This window comes from Lethenteron reissneri, chromosome 68 (assembly GCF_015708825.2).
Source record: "Lethenteron reissneri isolate LAM-NWPU_2019-01 chromosome 68, ASM1570882v1, whole genome shotgun sequence".
In the NCBI taxonomy this organism is placed as follows: domain Eukaryota; kingdom Metazoa; phylum Chordata; class Hyperoartia; order Petromyzontiformes; family Petromyzontidae; genus Lethenteron; species Lethenteron reissneri.
Genome location: NC_083846.1, coordinates 1,162,635 through 1,181,923, shown reverse-complemented (window position 1 = coordinate 1,181,923; position 19,289 = coordinate 1,162,635). Strand labels below are relative to the sequence as shown.

Sequence of the window (19,289 nt, the reverse complement as noted above, 5' to 3'; positions counted from 1 at the left end):
TAATGATGCTGCTGCTGTTGATGATGACATCGCCGTGTCCGTCCAGGATGCAGGTTCCATTGGTGAAGAGTTGCAGCTCCAGGGCCTGGGCCGGAACGTAGAGCGACAATCCACGCGCCTCTCCATCCTCGTAGCTCACTGTGGCGGGGAGAGTGAGGCGGGAGAGAGAGAGGCGGGGGAGAGAGAGAGGCGGGGGAGAGAGGGCAGGGAGAGAGAGGCAGGAGAGCGACGATATTGTGGGCCGACTCCTTTTGCGAACGGTGGTTGAAAAAAAAAGAAACCCCAAACCCATACCGGGCTGGACGGTTCGGGTAAGCCGGTGGAAGCGAGTGTGCGTGCATGCGTGCGTGTGTGTGTGCGTGCGTGTGTTGTGCGTGCGTGTGTGCGTGCGTGTGTGCGTGCGTGTGTGCGTGCGTGTGTGCGTGCGTGTGTGCGTGCGTGTGTGCGTGCGTGCGAGTGTGCGTGTGTGCGTGCGAGCCAGCGCTCACCCAGCAGGGAGAAGGAGTTCCCCGCGCAGTCTCCCGCCAGCTGGTAGCTGCACACGCCGGAGAAGTCGTACACGCTGCCGTCGAACGTGTGCACCCAGCCGGGGCCGAACAGGCTGCACCGCACGGGCCGCTCGTCGCCTTCTCCTGCGCCAAACACAAAGTTCCCCGTGTAGCCTCAACAGACTGCTGGGCAAGTGCTGTTCGTAGCGAGGAGCGGCGCCTATGAAGGCCGGCACTGTGGGGCACGGATGGGGGTGGGTTGGCCAGCACCACGCCCGGCCGCCTTTGTCTCCTGCACCATCATCATTAGAAGCGGCAACAGCATCATCGGCACCCAGCATCAGGGAGGGAGGGGGGCGAGGGAGGGGGCGAGGGAGGGGGGCGAGGGAGGGAGGCGAGGGAGGGAGGGAGGCGAGAGAGGGAGGGAGGTATGGGGGCGAGGGAGGGAGGGAGGGAGGGGGGCGAGTATTTTGGTTGGGTTCGGGGTCACCACGGCGCAGTTGCCGGATGCGCGCGGCTCCGTGTGGCGCCACGCAGGGAGGAGGAGGGCGGTGTGCGTGCGACAGGGTGCCCGGAGCGCGGGTGGTGGTGGTGGTGGTGGTGCTGCTGTTGTTGCTGCTGCTGCTGTTTTGTCTTCGTGCCAGTGAGTCACAGTCCCTATGGCTCGCGGGAATTCCTGTCCCAGGGGCAGAGACCTCTTCCCACCACCCCACCCATCCCGACATCCACCACCACGACCACCACCCCACCCATCCCGACATCCACCACCAAGACCAGCCCTGCCCCCACGTCTTACTGGACATCTTAAAAGCTCTTCGAATTCCTCCAGTATGGATACATATCCTGATTCTTCTTCGTCTTCCCTTTGTCACGATGACAATGGTCAGGCAATGCTCGGGCATCGTCATCATCGTTGTCATCATCGGCATCATCATCGTCGTCATCATCATCGGTGTCATCATCATCATTGGCATCATCGTTGTTATCACCGTCATCATCGTCGTCGTCATCATCATCGGTGTCATCATCATCATCGGCATCATCGTTGTCATCATCATCATCGGCATCATCGTTGTCATCATCATCATCATCGGTGTCACATCATCGGCATCGTTGTCATCATCATCATCGTCCTCATCATTGGCATCATCATCGTCGTCGTCATCATCGCCGTCGTATTAATTGTTGTCATCATCATCAGAGATGAGCAGCTACCAATAACATCAGCAGTGTGATCGTGATGATGATGTTGATGACGATGATGTTGTTGAATGGTAATTATCGGTGGGCGACATCACCATCATCATCATCACCGTCATCATCACCGTCATCACATGCATCATCACATTCATCATCATGATCACCGTCATCATCATCACCGTCATGATCATCATCACCGTCATCATCATCACTGTCATCATCACCGTCATCACATGCATCATCACATTCATCTTCATGATCACCGTCATCATCATCACCGTCATCATCACCGTCATCACATGCATCATCACATTCATCTTCATGATCACCGTCATCATCATCACCGTCATCATCACCGTCATCACATGCATCATCACATTCATCATCATGATCACCGTCATCATCATCGTCATCATCACCGCCATCACATGGATCATCACCGTCATCATCATGATCACCGTCATCATCACCGTCATCATCATCACTGTCATCACCGTAATCATCACCCTCATCACAGTACCGCCTGGATCTTTGTGTCATTCAGGAGGTCCGGTGGACCGGCTCTGGCTCCTGCCACCATGAGAGGTGGACATTCCTCTACTCGGGGCAGGAGACTTTCAAACAACAGGGTGTGGCTCTTCTTCTGAATAAAAGAATGAAGGGGGCGTGGCAGCGTGGCGGTGAGGTGTGGGAAGCTGTAAGCCCCAGGCTACTTTGGGCTCGCCTTCCCATGAACCGGAGGCGAGGAGTGGTGGTCGTGGTTACTTATGCCCCCACCGAAGACCAACATCCATGGAGGGATGCAGGCAAAGCCGATTAGTCAGATGCCTTCTATGACCTCCTGTCACAGGTGCTGGCTAAAGAGTACCGGGGAATTTCCATTTGGTACAGATACAATGGGAGGCTGATCGATGCCCGAGTGCAGTCAAGGGATGGCTCTCTATTGGTCAACCACGTTATGTATGCCGATGATTTGGTAATTGCTGCTCATTCACACACAACTCCCAATCGGTGATGGGGCAGTTGTAGAGAGAGTGGAGAGTTTCCCATACCTGGACAGTGTGCTCATGACCGGCTCCGGTTTAACAGCAGAGGTCTCACTCCGAATCAGTCGAGCGGCAATATCTTTTCATCGGTTGCGTAACGCTGTGTGGAAGCTACTTGGTCTGTCGCTCCGCACGAAGCTTCAGGTCTTCTCGGCCACGGTCATTCCCTCCCTTTCTCTACGCTTGTGAAACGTGGACCCCCCCTAATGGAACATCTCCACCGGTTAGAAACATTTAGGCTGGCCTGCCTACGATAAATCCTGGGTGGTAACCAGGCTGGATTGTGTGAAGAGCTCACAAATCCTTGAAATATCTGGGCAAAGTCCCATCGGTGAGCTCCTCCGGCAGGCAAGGCTGCGTTGGCTGGGTCATGTCGCCCACATGCCCAGCCACCGCATGCTCAAACAGCTTTTGTTCGGCCGGATAGAGGGGGCTAAATGGGCATGGCACGGGCTAGAGATGGAGTGATGTGGTACAGGAGGACGTGGAGCTGAGTGGACTTGCCGATGACTGGTACCAGCGGTGTCAACATCGGCCTCAGTGGAGGAGGCTCGTGAAGAACGCTACTGGGCAGTTGGAGGCAGTCGCCCTCCAACAACAACGGAGGGCGGAGGAGCGACGCTCACAACAACGAGCGGAGCGCCGGGTGGCTAAAGCACAGCAAGTCGGCACAGTAGGGGGCACAGGTGGTGCATCAGCCAATCATCTCAGTCACTCGACCTGTGACCTCCTGCCAGTGGGCGTTCGACACTTCACGTGGCCTCAAGGTGCACATGGCCTGGCACAAGCGTCGTGGTGACGTCACCGCCACTTAGTGGCGAATGGCGGTTGTTGTTGTTGTGTGAGTGTTTGAGTGACTGCGTGTATGAGTGTGTGAGTGTCTGAGTGAGTGGGGAGCGGTAGTGTAGTGGTTAGCGCGCTGCGCTATGAACCCGGCGATCCAGGTTGGAATCCCGCTCACGGCCACCAACGCCAGTGACGATTATCCGCACCGGTCCTGGGTCTCCCCTCGGTCGACTCAGCCTCAAATGAGTACCTGGTACGGTGTGTAACGTCGCCACTGGGGAGACAAAGGCGGCCGGGCGTGGTGCTGGCCACCCACCCCTCGTGTGCCGTGCCGGCCTTCAAAGGTGCTCGCTAACAGCACTTGCCCCAACAGTCTGTTCAGGCTATACGGGGGACCTTTGTCTTTGTGTGAGTTATTGAGGACCGAGCAGGAATTGAAACTTGGTAAAGATAAATAAACAGAGCGACAACTGACAAAGGCCCCCCGTGTAGCCTACGTGGACTGTTGAGCCAAGTGCTGATAGCGAACACAAACTTTTGCCAACACACAGACACAGACAAACCAGATACAAAGACGAAGATCCCCCGTATAGCCTCTAAAAGACTGTTGGGGCAAGTGCTGCTGGCGAGTAGCACCTATGAAAGCCAACATGCACACACAGACAAGACATTTGCCAAGCTAAAGCTTCCCCATCAATAATTACGTAACAGACTGTTGGGGCAAGTGCTGTTCGCTAGTGCCTGTTCAGACCCGGCACGGCACACGCGGGGAGGTGGTGGTGGTGGTGGGGGTGGTGGTGGTGATGGTGCTGGTAATGGTGGTGGTGATGGTGGTGGTAATGGTGGTGGTGATGGTGGTGGTGGTAATGGTGGTGGTGATGGTGGTGGTAATGGTGGTGGTGATGGTGGTGGTAATGGTGGTGGTGGTGGTGGTGGGGGTTGTGGTGGTGATGGTGGTGGTGATGGTGGTGGTAATGGTGATGGTGGTGGTGGTGGTGGTGGGGGTGGTGGGGGGGCAGCACCACGTCCGCCCGGCCGCCTTTGTCTCCCCAGTTGCTGATGGTTGACACACTTCACCAGCTACTCATTTGAGGCTGAGTCAAACCAAGTGGAGGCGCAGGACCGATTCAAATGTTCACTGTCACTCTTGTTGGTGGTGGTGGTGATGGTGGTGGGGGTGGTGGTGGTGTTGGTGGTGGTGTTGGTGGTGGTGATGGTGATGGTGGTCGTGAGCGGGAATTGGAATCGGGGTCTCTGGCCGTGGTCGTAGGGCGGCGTGCTAACCGCTGCGCCACCGCTCCTCACGACGTGCTAACCACTGCGCCACCGCTCCTCACGGCGCGCTAACCGCTGCGCCACCGCTCCTCACGGCGCGCTAACTGCTGCGCCACCGCTCCTCACGGCGACCCCACACACAGAGGCACACCGACGCTGGGACACGTCTCGGCACAGCAGGCGACTCGATCATTCTTTGACGCGTCCTCTCCTCTCGATGCCTCCATTCATCCCGTTTCCGCGACGTGGTCATTGATAAAAAAAAACAACGCGAATTCCCATTCATAAAAACACATCCACGCGCGCGCGCCAGTAAGCAGCACCCATTGACAAACAGTACACAGACAAAGATCCCCCGTGTAGCCTCTTTGGGGCAAGTGTTGTCAGCAAGCACCTATGAAGGCCAAAGATCACGAGCCGTGCCGGCCTTCATAGGCGCTGCTACTCGCTAACTACTGGCTAACAGCGCCTGCTCCAACAATCAGTCCAGGCTACACGGGGGATCTTTGTGTTTTGTGTGTTGGGGGGGCGGTGGCGTAGCGGTTAGCGCGCTGCGCTACGAACCCGGCGAACCGAGTTCGATTCCCGCTCACGGCCAACCAACGCCAGTGACGATTATCTGAACCGATCCTGGGCCTCCTCTAGGTCAACTCAGCCTCAAATGAGTACTTGGTGCGATGTGTAAACGTCGCCACTGGGGAAACAAAGGCGGTCAGGCGTGGTGCTGGCCACCCACCCCCTCGTGTGCCGTACCGTCCTTCGTAGGTGCTACTCGCTAACAGCACTTGCCCCACCAATCTGTTCAGGCTACACGGGGGATCTTTGTCTTTATCTTTATGAACTTACCTTGAATTTCGCTCGCCGCGGTGAGTAGAGCGAACAGGGCGATAGACACCAGCTGGGGAGAGAGCACAACGCCGCGGGTTTCAGGTGCCAAGTTTGCCAGAGTGAAATGGTGAGTGAGATGGTGAGTGAGTGAAATGGTGAGTGAGTGAGTGGGATGGTGAGTGAGTGAAATGGTGAGTGAGTGAGTGGGATGGTGAGTGAGTGAATGAGATGGTGAGTGAGTGAGTGGGATGGTGCGTGAGTGAGTCATTGAGATGGTGAGTGAATGAGTGAGATGGTGTGTGTGAGTGAGTGAGATGGTGAGTGAGTAAGTGAATGAGTGAGATGGTGAGTGAGTGAATGAGTGAGATGGTGAATGAGTGAGTCAATGAGATGGTAAGTGAGTAAGTGAGTGAATGAGTGAGATGGTGTGTGAGTGAGTGGGATGGTGAGTGAGTGAGTCAATGATATGGTGTCTGAGTGAGATAGTGAGTGAGTGAATGAGTGAGATGGTGAGTGAATGAGTGAGATGGTGAGTGAGTGAGTAAGATGGTGAGTGAGTAAGTGAATGAGTGAGATGGTGTGTGAGTGAGTGAGATGGTGAGTGAGTGAGATGATGAGTGGAATGGTGAGTGAGTGAGTGAGATGGTGAGTGGAATGGTGATTGAGTGGGATGGTGATTAAGATGGTGAGTGGAATGGTGAGTGAGTGAGTGAGATGGTGAGTGGGATGATGAGTGAGTGATGGTCGGCGAATTAAATGGTGAGTGAGGGCATTGCGTTGTATGCAACTTGGTCGCAGAGACGTCCACACACATTCCCACTAAGTGTCACATCCATGCACACTGAGTGCCACATCCATGCACACTGAGTGTCACATCCACACACACTGAGTGTCACAGACGTGCCCTTCACATACCTTGGCCATGCCCTTGCCTACAGACATTAGACCCGTGAGGGTGCCGCTGTTGATCGCCACCACCACCACCAGCACCAGCAGCACCACCACCAGCAGCACCACCAGCACCACCAGCAGCAGCAGCAGCTACCGCATTTGTACGGATCCAGAGGCGGAGGAGGAGGCAAAAGGAGGGAGGAGGGAGGAACAGGAGGAGGAGCAGGAGGAGAAGGAGGTGTGAGAAAGAGGAGGAGGAGGAATAAACAGCAGGAGGAGTGAAGAGGGGAGTGAGCAGTGAGTTGGGATTCTCCGAGTTCGTTTCTCACGGTTCGATTCCCACCCCGCTCTTTCCCCTATTGCCTGCAACATAATGTTGCCAGACGACAAACTACAGACGACGTGTTGTTACTTGACCCGGTGAAGCCCCACTGAGTTACGACCTGGCTATCGCACGTGGTAGCGCTACGACGCAATGGCCCTTCTTCATCATCAGCATGGAAGTGTACAGCAGCAGCAGCAGCCAAAGGCTTGGTTCTTGATGTAGAGGAGAAGAACCGGTGGAGGACCCGGAGACAAATCCACGGAGTGACCACCACGGGGAGACCGAGAGAGAGAGACGCAGACTCCACGTACACAGCAGCAGCAGCAGGCGTCGTCAGGGTCGAACCCATGACCTCCTGTAGACCAGGCGAGGCAGTCAACATCTCCTAGCCACCGCGGTGATGATGATGAGAGAGAGAGAGACGCAGACTCCACGTATCATCACCATCACCGTCGTCATCATCGCCGTCGTCATCACCGTCATCATCATTACCGTCATCATCATCATCGTCGTCATCATCACCGTCGTCATCACTGTCATCATCACCATCATCATCACCATCATCACCATCGTCATCATCATCACCATCATCATCATTACCATCATCATCATTACCATCATTACCATCATCATCACCGTCATCATCATCGTCGTCATCATCACCGTCGTCATCACTGTCATCATCACCATCATCATCATCACCATCATCATCATCACCATCATCACCATCGTCATCATCATCACCATCATCATCATTACCATCATCATCACCGTCATCATCGTCATCATCACCATCATCATCATCACCATCATCATCATCACCATCATCATCACCATCATCATCATCACCATCATCACCATCATCATCACCATCATCATCATCACCATCATCATCATCATCACCGTCATCATCATCATCACCATCATCACCATCATCACCGTCATCATCATCACCATCATCACCATCATCACCATCATCACCGTCATCACCATCATCATCACCATCATCACCATCATCATCACCATCATCATCATCACCATCATCATCATCATCACCATTATCACCATCATCATCACCATCATCATCACCATCATCATCACCATCATCACCATCATCATCACCATCATCACCATCATCATCCACCATCATCACCATCATCATCATCACCATCATCACCATCATCATCATCACCATCATCATCACCGTCATCATCATCATTATCACATCATCACCATCATCACCGTCATCATCATCATCACCATCATCACCATCATCACCGTCATCATCACCATCATCATCATCACCATCATCGTCACCATCATCATCATCATCACCATCTCATCATCACCATCATCATCTCACCATCATCATCATCACCATCATCATCATCACCATCATCATCATTACCACATCAGCATCATCAGCACCATCATCATCATCACCATCATCAGCATCACCATCATCATCATCCATCAACCATCATCATCACCATCACATCACATCCTCATCATCATCACCATCATCATCATCATCACCATCATCATCCATCATCACCATCATCACATCATCATCATCACCATCATCATCATCAATCATCACCATCATCATCATCACCATCATCATCATCACCATCATCACCATCATCATCATCATCACCATCATCACCGTCATCATCATCACCATCATCATCACCATCATCATCACCGTCATCATCACCGTCATCATCATTACCATCACCATCATCATCATCACCATCATCATCATCATCATCACCCATCATCACCATCATCATCACCATCATCATCACCATCATCATCACCATCATCATCACCATCATCATCACCATCATCATCATCACCATCATCATCACCATCATCATCACTATCACCATCATCACCATCATCATCATCATCATCACCATCATCATCACCATCATCATCATCACCATCATCATCATCATCACCATCATCATCATCACCATCATCATCATCCCATCATCATCATCATCACCATCATCATCATCATCACCATCATCATCACCATCATCATCACATCAACATCATCATCACCATCATCATCACCATCATCATCATCACCATCATCATCACCATCATCACCATCATCATCATCACCATCATCATCATCATCACCATCACCATCATCATCATCACCATCATCATCATCACCATCATCATCATCACCATCATCATCATCACCATCATCATCATCACCATCATCATCATCATCACCATCATCATCACCATCATCACCGTCATCATCATCACCATCATCATCACCATCATCATCACCGTCATCATCACCATCATCATCATTACCATCACCATCATCATCATCACCATCATCATCATCATCACCATCATCACCATCATCATCATCATCATCCCCATCATCATCAGCACCATCATCATCACCATCATCATCACCATCATCATCACCATCATCATCACCATCATCATCATCACCATCATCATCACCATCATCATCACTATCACCATCACATCATCATCACCATCATCATCATCATCATCACCATCATCATCACCATCATCATCACCATCATCATCATCACCATCATCATCATCACCATCATCATCATCACCATCATCATCATCATCACCATCATCACCATCATCATCATCACCATCATCATCATCACCATCATCATCATCACCATCATCATCATCACCATCATCATCATCATCATCACCATCATCACCATCATCATCATCACCATCATCATCATCACCATCATCATCATCACCATCATCATCACCATCATCATCACCATCATCACCGTCATCATCATCACCATCATCATCACCATCATCATCACCGTCATCATCACCATCATCATCATTACCATCACCATCATCATCATCACCATCATCATCATCATCACCATCATCACCATCATCATCATCACCATCATCATCCCCATCATCATCATCATCACCATCATCATCACCATCATCATCACCATCATCATCACCATCATCATCATCACCATCATCATCACCATCATATCACTATCACCATCATCACCATCATCATCATCATCACCATCATCATCACCATCATCATCATCACCATCATCATCATCACCATCATCATCATCACCATCATCATCATCACCATCATCATCATCACCATCATCATCATCACCATCATCATCATCACCATCATCATCATCATCACCATCATCATCACCATCATCATCACCATCATCATCATCACCATCATCATCATCACCATCATCATCATCACCATCATCATCATCACCATCATCATCATCACCATCATCATCATCACCATCATCACCATCATCATCACCATCGTCATCACGCGACGCTTTCCGATGCGCTGCTTCTGCGGGCCGTCTGGAACGCTCTCCCCCCTTCCGATATCAGGAAGCCACTGGGCAGCTACGCACTTTTAAATCGACATCATCATCATCTGGGTTGACAAACTCGTTTCTCCATAACTGTTGTTGTTGTGTTTAGTTTGTCGACCTCTGATTAGCACGGTTGGCTACGTACGGTGCTAAAGAAGTTAAAAAAGATCCCCCTATATCCTTAACAGACTGTAGGGGCAGGTGCTGCTAGCGAGTAGCAGCACCTATGAAGGCCAGAACGGCACACGAGTGGGTGGGTGGCCAGCACCACGCCCGGCCGCCTTTGTTTCCCCAGAGGCGATGTTTACGCACCGTACCAGGTACTCATTTGAGGCTGAGTCGACCTAGGGGAGACCCAGGACCGGTTCGGATAATCCTCACTGGCGTTGGTGGCCGCGAGCGGGAATCAAACTCTGGTCGCAAGGTTCGTAGCGCAGCGTAGCGCTAACCACTACGCCACCGCTCCCCACCAAAGAAAGTTCAGCACACACACGCACACACACACACGCTGCACACGCACACACGCACGCACACACACGCACCCACACACGCACACACACGCACGCACACACACCGCGCCAGGTACTCTACTAATTTAGGGCTGAGTCGACCTAGGGGAGGCCCAGGACCGGCTCAATTATTCAACACCGTTAATGTGTCCGTGCGAGCGGGAATCGATCCCGGGTCACGGGGTTCGGCATCGCCTCGCGCTGCCGACTGTGCCCACCGCTCTCCTCGCCAGGACCCCATCCACCACCACCACCACTCAGCACTGTGTGGGGAGGTGGGTGGGTGGGTTGGGGGAGCGGTGGCGCAGTGGTTAACGCACTACGCTACGAACCCGGTGACCCGGGATCGATTCCCGCTAGCACGGCCACCGACATCAGTAACGGTTATCCGAACCGGTCACAGGCCCTCCCCTAGGTCGACTCAGCCTCGAATGAGTGCCTGGTGCGAGGTGTGAAAAAAACCATCGGCACTGGGGAGACAAAGGCGGTCCGGGCATGGTGCTGGCCACCTCACCCCCTTGTGTGACGTGCACGGGCCTTCATATAGGCGCTGCTACTCGCTACCAGCACTTGCCCCAAACATGTTGTGAAGGCTACACGGGGGATCTTTGTCTCTGGCGAGGAATGTTTGTGTGTGTTGGGGTCAGGCGTTGAGTGTGTTTAAGTGTTCCCCGTTAATTATGTTCCAGCGGTGAGAATGGTCGGAAGGAAATGGCATTGTGGGAATGGTGGTTGGGGGTGGGGAGAGCCTTGTGGGCTGTCTGCTGGTCACCCATCTCGCTCGCTGGAGCAAGCGCCCGAACGAGTTCCCAGCCCCGGCGGGGTTCGGCGTCGAACCTGGCACGTGCCGGATGATCCCAGTAGCACAAGTGGCTGCATATGTAGCAGCTACTACATATGTAGTAGTAGCACAAGTAGCTGCATATGTAGCAGCTACTACATATGTAGTAGTAGCACAAGTAGCTGCATATGTAGCAGCTACTACATATGTAGTAGTAGCACAAGTAGCTGCATATGTAGCAGCTATTGCATGTGTAGTTGTAGCACAAGTAGCTGCATATGTAGCAGCTACTGCATGTGTAGTAGTAGCACAAGTAGCTGCATATGTTGCAGCTACTGCATGTGTAGTAGTAGCACAAGTATAGCTGCATATGTAGTAAGCTACTACATGTAGTAGTAGCACAAGTAGCTGCATATGTAGCAGCTATTGCATGTGTAGTAGTAGCACAAGTAGCTGCATATGTAGCAGCTATTGCATGTGTAGTAGTAGCACAAGTAGCTGCATATGTAGTAGCTACTGCATGTGTAGTAGTAGCACAAGTAGCTGCATATGTAGTAGCTACTACATGTAGTAGTAGCACAAGTAGCTGCATATGTAGCAGCTACTACATGTGTAGTAGTAGCACAAGTAGCTGCATATGTAGCAGCTACTACATGTGTAGTAGTAGTAGCACAAGTAGCTGCATATGTAGTAGCTACTACATGTAGTAGTAGCACAAGTATAGCTGCATATGTAGCAGCTACTACATGTGTAGTAGTAGTAGCACAAGTAGCTGCATATGCAGCAGCGACTGCACCCTCCCCCCCACCCCGCCCCCACGACTCTCTATCTAAGTGGACACCTGTGTGATGATAATAAAAGGACAGCTTCAGAGCTGTGTCGGATTCCCCGTCCGGTATGATTACAGATTCTCATTGTGTCTCCACGCACCGCTGTTCTGTGTGTCTGTGACCGTGTGTGTGCGTGTGTGTGTGCGTGTGTCTGTGTGTGTCTGTGTCATCTCAGTCAGTCGACCCGTGGCACCTGGGTCTGCCCCGTGACCTCCTGCCAGCGGGCGTTCGACACTTCACGTGGCCTCAAGGTGCACATGGCCTGGCACAAGCGTCGTGGTGACGTCACCACCACTTAGTAGCGAATGGCGGTTGTTGTTGTTGTGTGTGTGTGTCTGTGTGTGTGCGTGTGTCTCCATCTGGTACAGATACAATGGAAGGCTGATTGATGCCCGGATGCGGTCAAGGGATGGCTCCCTATTGGTCGACCACGTTATGTATGCCGATGATTTGGTAATTGCAGCTCACTCAGAGGAGGAGTTGGAGGCGCTGCTGCTGAAACTGGAGTGTGCCACTAAGAGGTGGGGCCTTACCATCAGAAACTGCCTGGGTATTTTGTACCATCGGACACTCTACCCCCACAACTTCCAATCGGTGATGGCGCAGTTGTGGAGAGAGTGGAGAGTTTCCCATGCCTGGGCAGTGTGCTCATGGCCGGCTCCGGTTTAACAGCAGAGGTCTCACTCCGAATCGGTCGAGCAGCATTATCTTTTCATCGGTTGCGCAACGCTGTGTGGAAGCTACCTGGTCTGTCGCTCCGCACGAAGCTTCAGGTCTTCTCGGCCACGGTCATTCCCTCCCTTCTCTACGCTTGCGAAACGTGGACCCCCCTAATGGAGCATATTCGTCGGTTCGAAACATTTAGGCTGGCCTGCCTATGATTAATCCTGGGTTTAACCAGGCTGGATTGTGTGAAGAGCTCACAAATCCTCGAAAGATCTGGACAAAGTCCCATCGGTGAGCACCTCCAGCAGGTAAGGCTGCGTTGGCTGGGCCATGTAGCCCGCATGCCCAGCCACCGCATGCCTAAACAGCTTTTGTTCGGTCGGATCGAGAGGGGCTAAACGGGCGCAGCACGGGCTATAGAAGAGATGGAGTGACGTGGTACAGGAGGACGTGGAGCTGAGTGGACTTGCCGATGACTGGTACCAGCGGTGTCAAGATCGGTCTCTGTGGAGGAGGCTCGTAAAGGACGCTACTGGCCAGTTGGAGGCAGTCGCCCTCCAACAACAACGGAGGGCGGAGGAGCGACGCTCACAACAACGAGTGAAGCGCCGGGTAGCTAAATCACAGCAAGTTGCCACAGTAGGTGGCACAGGTGGTGTATCAGCCCGTCATCTCGGTCATCTCAGTCAGTCGACCCGTGGCACCTGCTGGGTCTGCCCCGTGACCTCCTGCCAGCGGGCGTTCGACACTTCACGTGGCCTCAAGGTGCGCACCGTCACTTAGTGGCGAATGGCGGTTTTTGTTGTTGTTGTGTGTGTGCGTTTGTGTGTGTGCATGCGTGCGTGTGTGTCTGTATCTGTGTGTGTGTGCCTGTGTGTGTGTCTGTGTGTGTGTCTGTGTATCTGTCTGTGTGTGTGTGTCTGTGTGTGTGTGTGTCTGTGTGTGTGTGCGTGTGTATGTCTTTGTGTCTGTGTCTCTGTGTCTGTGTCTCTGTGTGTCTGTGTGTGTGTCTGTGTGTGTGCGTGTGTATGTCTGTGTGTCTGTGTCTCTGTGTGTCTGTGTGTGTGTGTGTGTCTGTGTGTGTCTGTGTGTCTGTGTGTGTGTGCGAGCTCTATTTCTGTGGAGAATCGCCACGAGGCCGTGGTGACTTCTGAGTCGCGAGCCACAGCCGAATGGCTCTCCCCTCACCTCCCCCTCCACGTGCTTTGTTCCACGCAGCGCACGTGGAGTGCGATCATACGCACGTGGAGAGGGCAGGGAAGAGGGGTTGGATGTGGTGGCTCGCACACCCTTTGAGGATCACATCGCCAACCAGTGGCGGCTCCTGTAAAATCTCTCAGGGGGGGCAAATGTCTGGATGATTGATAAGGATAAGGTCCACCCATGCAATGGATAAATTAACAGCTTAAGCATATAAAGGCAACTTCACTTTTTTAATATGAATGAAAAATAAAGTGACTCTTACAATACATCTTGTTTGTTTCTATACTCACTATTAAAATAAACCACTCAAGTTTATTTTATTAAAGATTCCACTAGGTGGCAACAAATTATATTGTTGGATGAAACGTGCTTACGTATGATGACGTAAGCACGTATGATGACGTAAGCACGTTAGGGCGAGCCCTCCCGGAAGCCATACAGAATGCATTGCAGCGCCCCCGTTCGAAAAAAAACATCTTTGAATGTAAGTCTATGGGGCCACTCTGGGCGATTCTCAGCTGGAGGGAAATCGCCCAAAAAGCGGCGGTACTACACAGAACGTAGCATGACGCTGATTGGACTATATCCAGAGGCACAGTGACGGCTAGCGTGACTCTGTGGTTGAATGACATTGGTGGTGCGTCGCCCAATCGCCCTAATGAAGAAACCGCCCCTGTCGCCAACGCACTGTGCTCAGATGTATTTAATGTTCTCTCGCCAGTATTTGAGGGCCTTGAATGGACTTCCTCCTCCCCGCGACAATCACGACCTTGAGCCAACGAATGGATTCCGTGGAGATCCTCGAATTGGATGAAGCTAGTGCGGGGCCTGTAGTGTATGATGTTATAAAGGGGCCCTAAATAAATAAATGTAAATATTAAAACACAAATTGTTTACTTGCGTAGTAAAGTAATTGTACTTTTTTGATTCGCTATACAGCGCAGATGATACGGCAAATCGCTAACGTTAAACACCCGGTCGTTCGTAAAAGTTGAAGGCGGTATAGTACTTTAGTGATAGAGCAAGTGCAGAATCACTGAACCGGAATTGATAGCTTGAAAGCGTTTAGCGCGGGGCCCTTGAAAGTACGCGACCCGTAGCTACTACTACATATGTAGTAGTTACTACTACATGTGTAGTAGCTACTACATGTGTAGTAGCTACTACTACATGTGTAGTAGCTACTACTACATGTGTAGTAGCTACTACTACATATGTAGTAGTAGCTACTACGTACTATGTAGTAGCTACTACACATGTAGTAGTAGCTACTATGTATGTAGTAGCTACTACTACATATGTAGTAGCTACTACTACGTATGTAGTAGCTACTACTACGTATGTAGTAGTAGCTACGTATGTAGTAGTAGCTACTATGTATGTGAAGTACCGGTGAGGACGCTTGACACCGAGGTGGAGGCACACGTGTATTTATTTTACAGTACAACAGTGGGCATATAACACTCGAGGGGGTATCGGCCCCCTCACCCGTATAACTGGGAATACACCCCTAGCTATCCCTGTCCTACCCCCGAGTCCTCCACTAACGGGCTAGGGGAGGCTATCTGGCCCGACACTGGTAAGTCGGGCCCGGTACCCGGAGTCCCAGACCAGCTCTTACAAGAGCACCGGCTCTGGCTTTCGGGACCACGCCGCTGGCTCAGTCCTGTTCGGCCCTGATAAGGACATCGAACTAGGGGAGTCCAGGGCTCTATCTAAGACGTCTTCAGTCTTCTCTGGTTAGCTTTTAACTCTACTCCCGAGCCCTTTGATACATCCCCTTTTATACCCAACCCCTCCCTGAGGGGTGGGGCCCCGGGGGATCATAACGTTCGAACCAGCCCCCCCCCAGGGTGCCTGGCTCGGACGTCGTAGAGGGCACCTCCCCGTGCACTTACGTAGCCCCGCCCACTGTGTTTGTTTGCCATAGGCTGCCATGCATAACGGCTCTCTCTCTAACACCCCTACATATGTAGTAGCTACTACTACATATGTAGTAGTAGCTACTACGTACTATGTAGTAGCTACTACACATGTAGTAGTAGCTACTATGTAGTAGCTACTACAAGCGTTGGGTTTTCTCCCCCCCCCCCTCCCCCGTACGACCGGCTCCTTCTTAATTGGCCGGGCGACGCCTTCGTACGCAGAGGATCGCAGAGCTTGGGGCAGCGGTGAGCAGCGTGCTTGTTGCGATAATCCGCGGGCGGGCACCGTACCCTGGAGCAACCTCTAGTCCACATCGCGCGCCCTTGAGCCACGCTTGCACACTTGCACACTTGCACACTTGCACACTCTCACACTTGCACACTCTCACACTTGCACACTTGCACACTCTCACACTTGCACACTCTCACACTTGCACACTTTCACACTCTCACACTTGCACACTTTCACACTCTCACACTTTCACACTCTCACACTTGCACACTTTCACACTTTCACACTTTCACACTTGCACACTCTCACACTTGCACACTCTCACACTCTCACACTTGCACACTCTCACACTTGCACACTTTCACACTCTCACACTTGCACACTTTCACACTCTCACACTTGCACACTTTCACACTTTCACACTTGCAAACTCTCACACTTGTACACTCTCACACTTTCACACTCTCACACTTGCACACTTTCACTTTCTCACACTTGCAAACTCTCACACTTGTACACTCTCACACTTGTACACTCTCACACTTGCACACTTTCACACTCTCACACTTGCACACTTGCACACTCTCACACTTGCACACTTTCACACTTGCACACTATCACACTTGCACACTTGCACACTCTCACACTTGCACACTCTCACACTTGCACACTTGCACACTCTCACACTTGCACACTTTCACACTTGCACACTTGCACACTCTCACACTTGCACACTTGCACACTCTCACACTTGCACACTTTCACACTTGCATACTTGCACACTCTCACACTTGCACACTCTCACACTTGCACACTTGCACACTTTCACACTTGCACACTTGCACACTCTCACACTTGCACACTTGCACACTCTCACACTTGCACACTTTCACACTCTCACACTTGCACACTCTCACACTTGCACACTCTCACACTTTCACACTTTCACACTCTCACACTTGCACACTTGCACACTCTCACACTCTCACACTTGCACACTCTCACACTTGCACAATGTCACACTTTCACACTTGCACACTTGCACACTTGTACACTCTCACACTCTCACACTTGCACACTCTCACACTTGCACACTTTCACACTCTCACACTTGCACACTTGCACACTCTCACACTTTCACATTCTCACACTTTCACACTCTCACACTTGCACACGTTCACACTTGCACACTTGCACACTCTCACACTTGTACACTCTCACACTTGCACACTTTCACACTCTCACACTTGCACACTTGCACACTATCACACTTGCACACTTGCACACTTTCACACTCTCACACTTGCACACTTGCACACTTGTACACATTCACACTTGCACACTTGCACACTTTCACACTCTCACACTTGCACACTTTGACACTTCCACATTCTCATACTTGCACACTTGCACACTCTCACACTTGCACACTTGCACACTTTCACACTCTCACACTTGTACACTCTCACACTTGCACACTTGAACACTTTCACACTTGCACATTTGCACACTTTCACACTTTCACACTTGCACACTCTCACACTTGCACACTCTCACACTTGCACACTTTCACACTTGCACACTTGTACACGCTCACACTTTCACACTTGCACACTTGTACACTCTCACACTTGCACACTCTCACACTTGCACACTTGCACACTTGCACACTCTCACACTTGCACACTTGCACACTTTCACACTCTCACACTTGCACACTCTCACACTTGCACACTTGCACACTTGCACACTCTCACACTTGCACACTTGCACACTTGCACACTCTCACACTTGCACACTTTCACACTTTCACACTTGCACACTTGCACAATCTCACACTCTCACACTTGCACACTTGCACACTCTCACACTTGCACACTCTCACACTCTCACACTTGCACACTTGCACACTCTCACACTCTCACACTTGCACACTTGCACACTCTCACACTTTCACACTTGCACACTCTCACACTTTCACACTTCCACACTCTCACACTTGCACACTTTCACACTTGCACACTCTCACACGCACAGAGGTAGGCGGTGGGAGAGGGGGGCGTGGAGGGTGTGGGAGGTCAACGTTTGGCGGACACGCGCACGGAGTGAGCTCGGTAGATAAACGAAGAAGGGGGGGGTGGGGGTTGGGGGGAAATAATATTTTAATGAAAATATCCGTCCGATTTCCATCGCCACTTCAGAAGATGAAGAGGACGAGGGAATGACGCTGACGCCCTCCCCGCCTCCTCAAAGGGCACTCCGCTTGTGTTGTTCAGGAGGCATAGGGGAAATGGGGATTTCCTCGCCGGCGGTTTCTATGAAGAGGGCCGGCTAATCCTTTCTCAATATTTGGTTTTCGTTGTCACGAAGACAAAAAAACAAACACGCGCGCACACGCACGCCATGAAAACAACATGTCTGGGGGTGGGTGGTTTTGTCGTGTGTGTGTGTGTTGGAGCGTGATTGTTACCCACACGGCCAAATCTCGCTCGCTCGCTCTCTCTTGATTGATGATTTGTTTCCGTGCGTGATTAATCAGGCCTACGTGTCAACGCGGCCGTCAGATTTATATTACAACAATACATAGCCCACGGAACTTTCCACTAAATTTGAACTTCGATTACAAGCCGTTCGCACCAGCGCGTTAAGGGAGCCTCCCGCGAACTCGCACTCCATTGGCACGTTGGGAGAAGGTTTGAGAAATGTTTTCTGTTGAGAATCCTGCCCCAACGATGATGCGTATCTGTGCGTTGGTGTTAGAGGGTGGTGGGTGGTGGTGAGTGAGCGAGTGGATGGGTGGGTGGGTGGGGGGGTGAGTGAGTGAATGGGTGAGTGTGTGGGTGAGTGAGTGGGTGAGTGAGTGAGCGAGTGGATGGGTGGGTGAGTGGGTG

The 19,289-nt window shown here is 51.6% G+C and overlaps 1 protein-coding gene across 1 annotated transcript in view; it reads right to left on the bottom strand.

Moving 5' to 3' along the window:
• The window catches only part of LOC133360294 (von Willebrand factor-like), a 27,603-nt gene extending 8,529 nt beyond the window's left edge, over positions 1-19,074 (bottom strand). The window contains exons 1-5 of the mRNA XM_061578937.1: positions 19,036-19,074; positions 6,539-6,664; positions 5,642-5,693; positions 489-632; positions 29-138 (exon numbers count right to left, since the gene is read on the bottom strand). Coding sequence (XP_061434921.1) covers positions 29-138; positions 489-632; positions 5,642-5,693; positions 6,539-6,664; positions 19,036-19,074 — 471 coding nt within the window. The remainder of the gene's footprint in view (positions 1-28; positions 139-488; positions 633-5,641; positions 5,694-6,538; positions 6,665-19,035) is intronic.
• Positions 19,075-19,289: the final 215 nt, after the last annotated feature.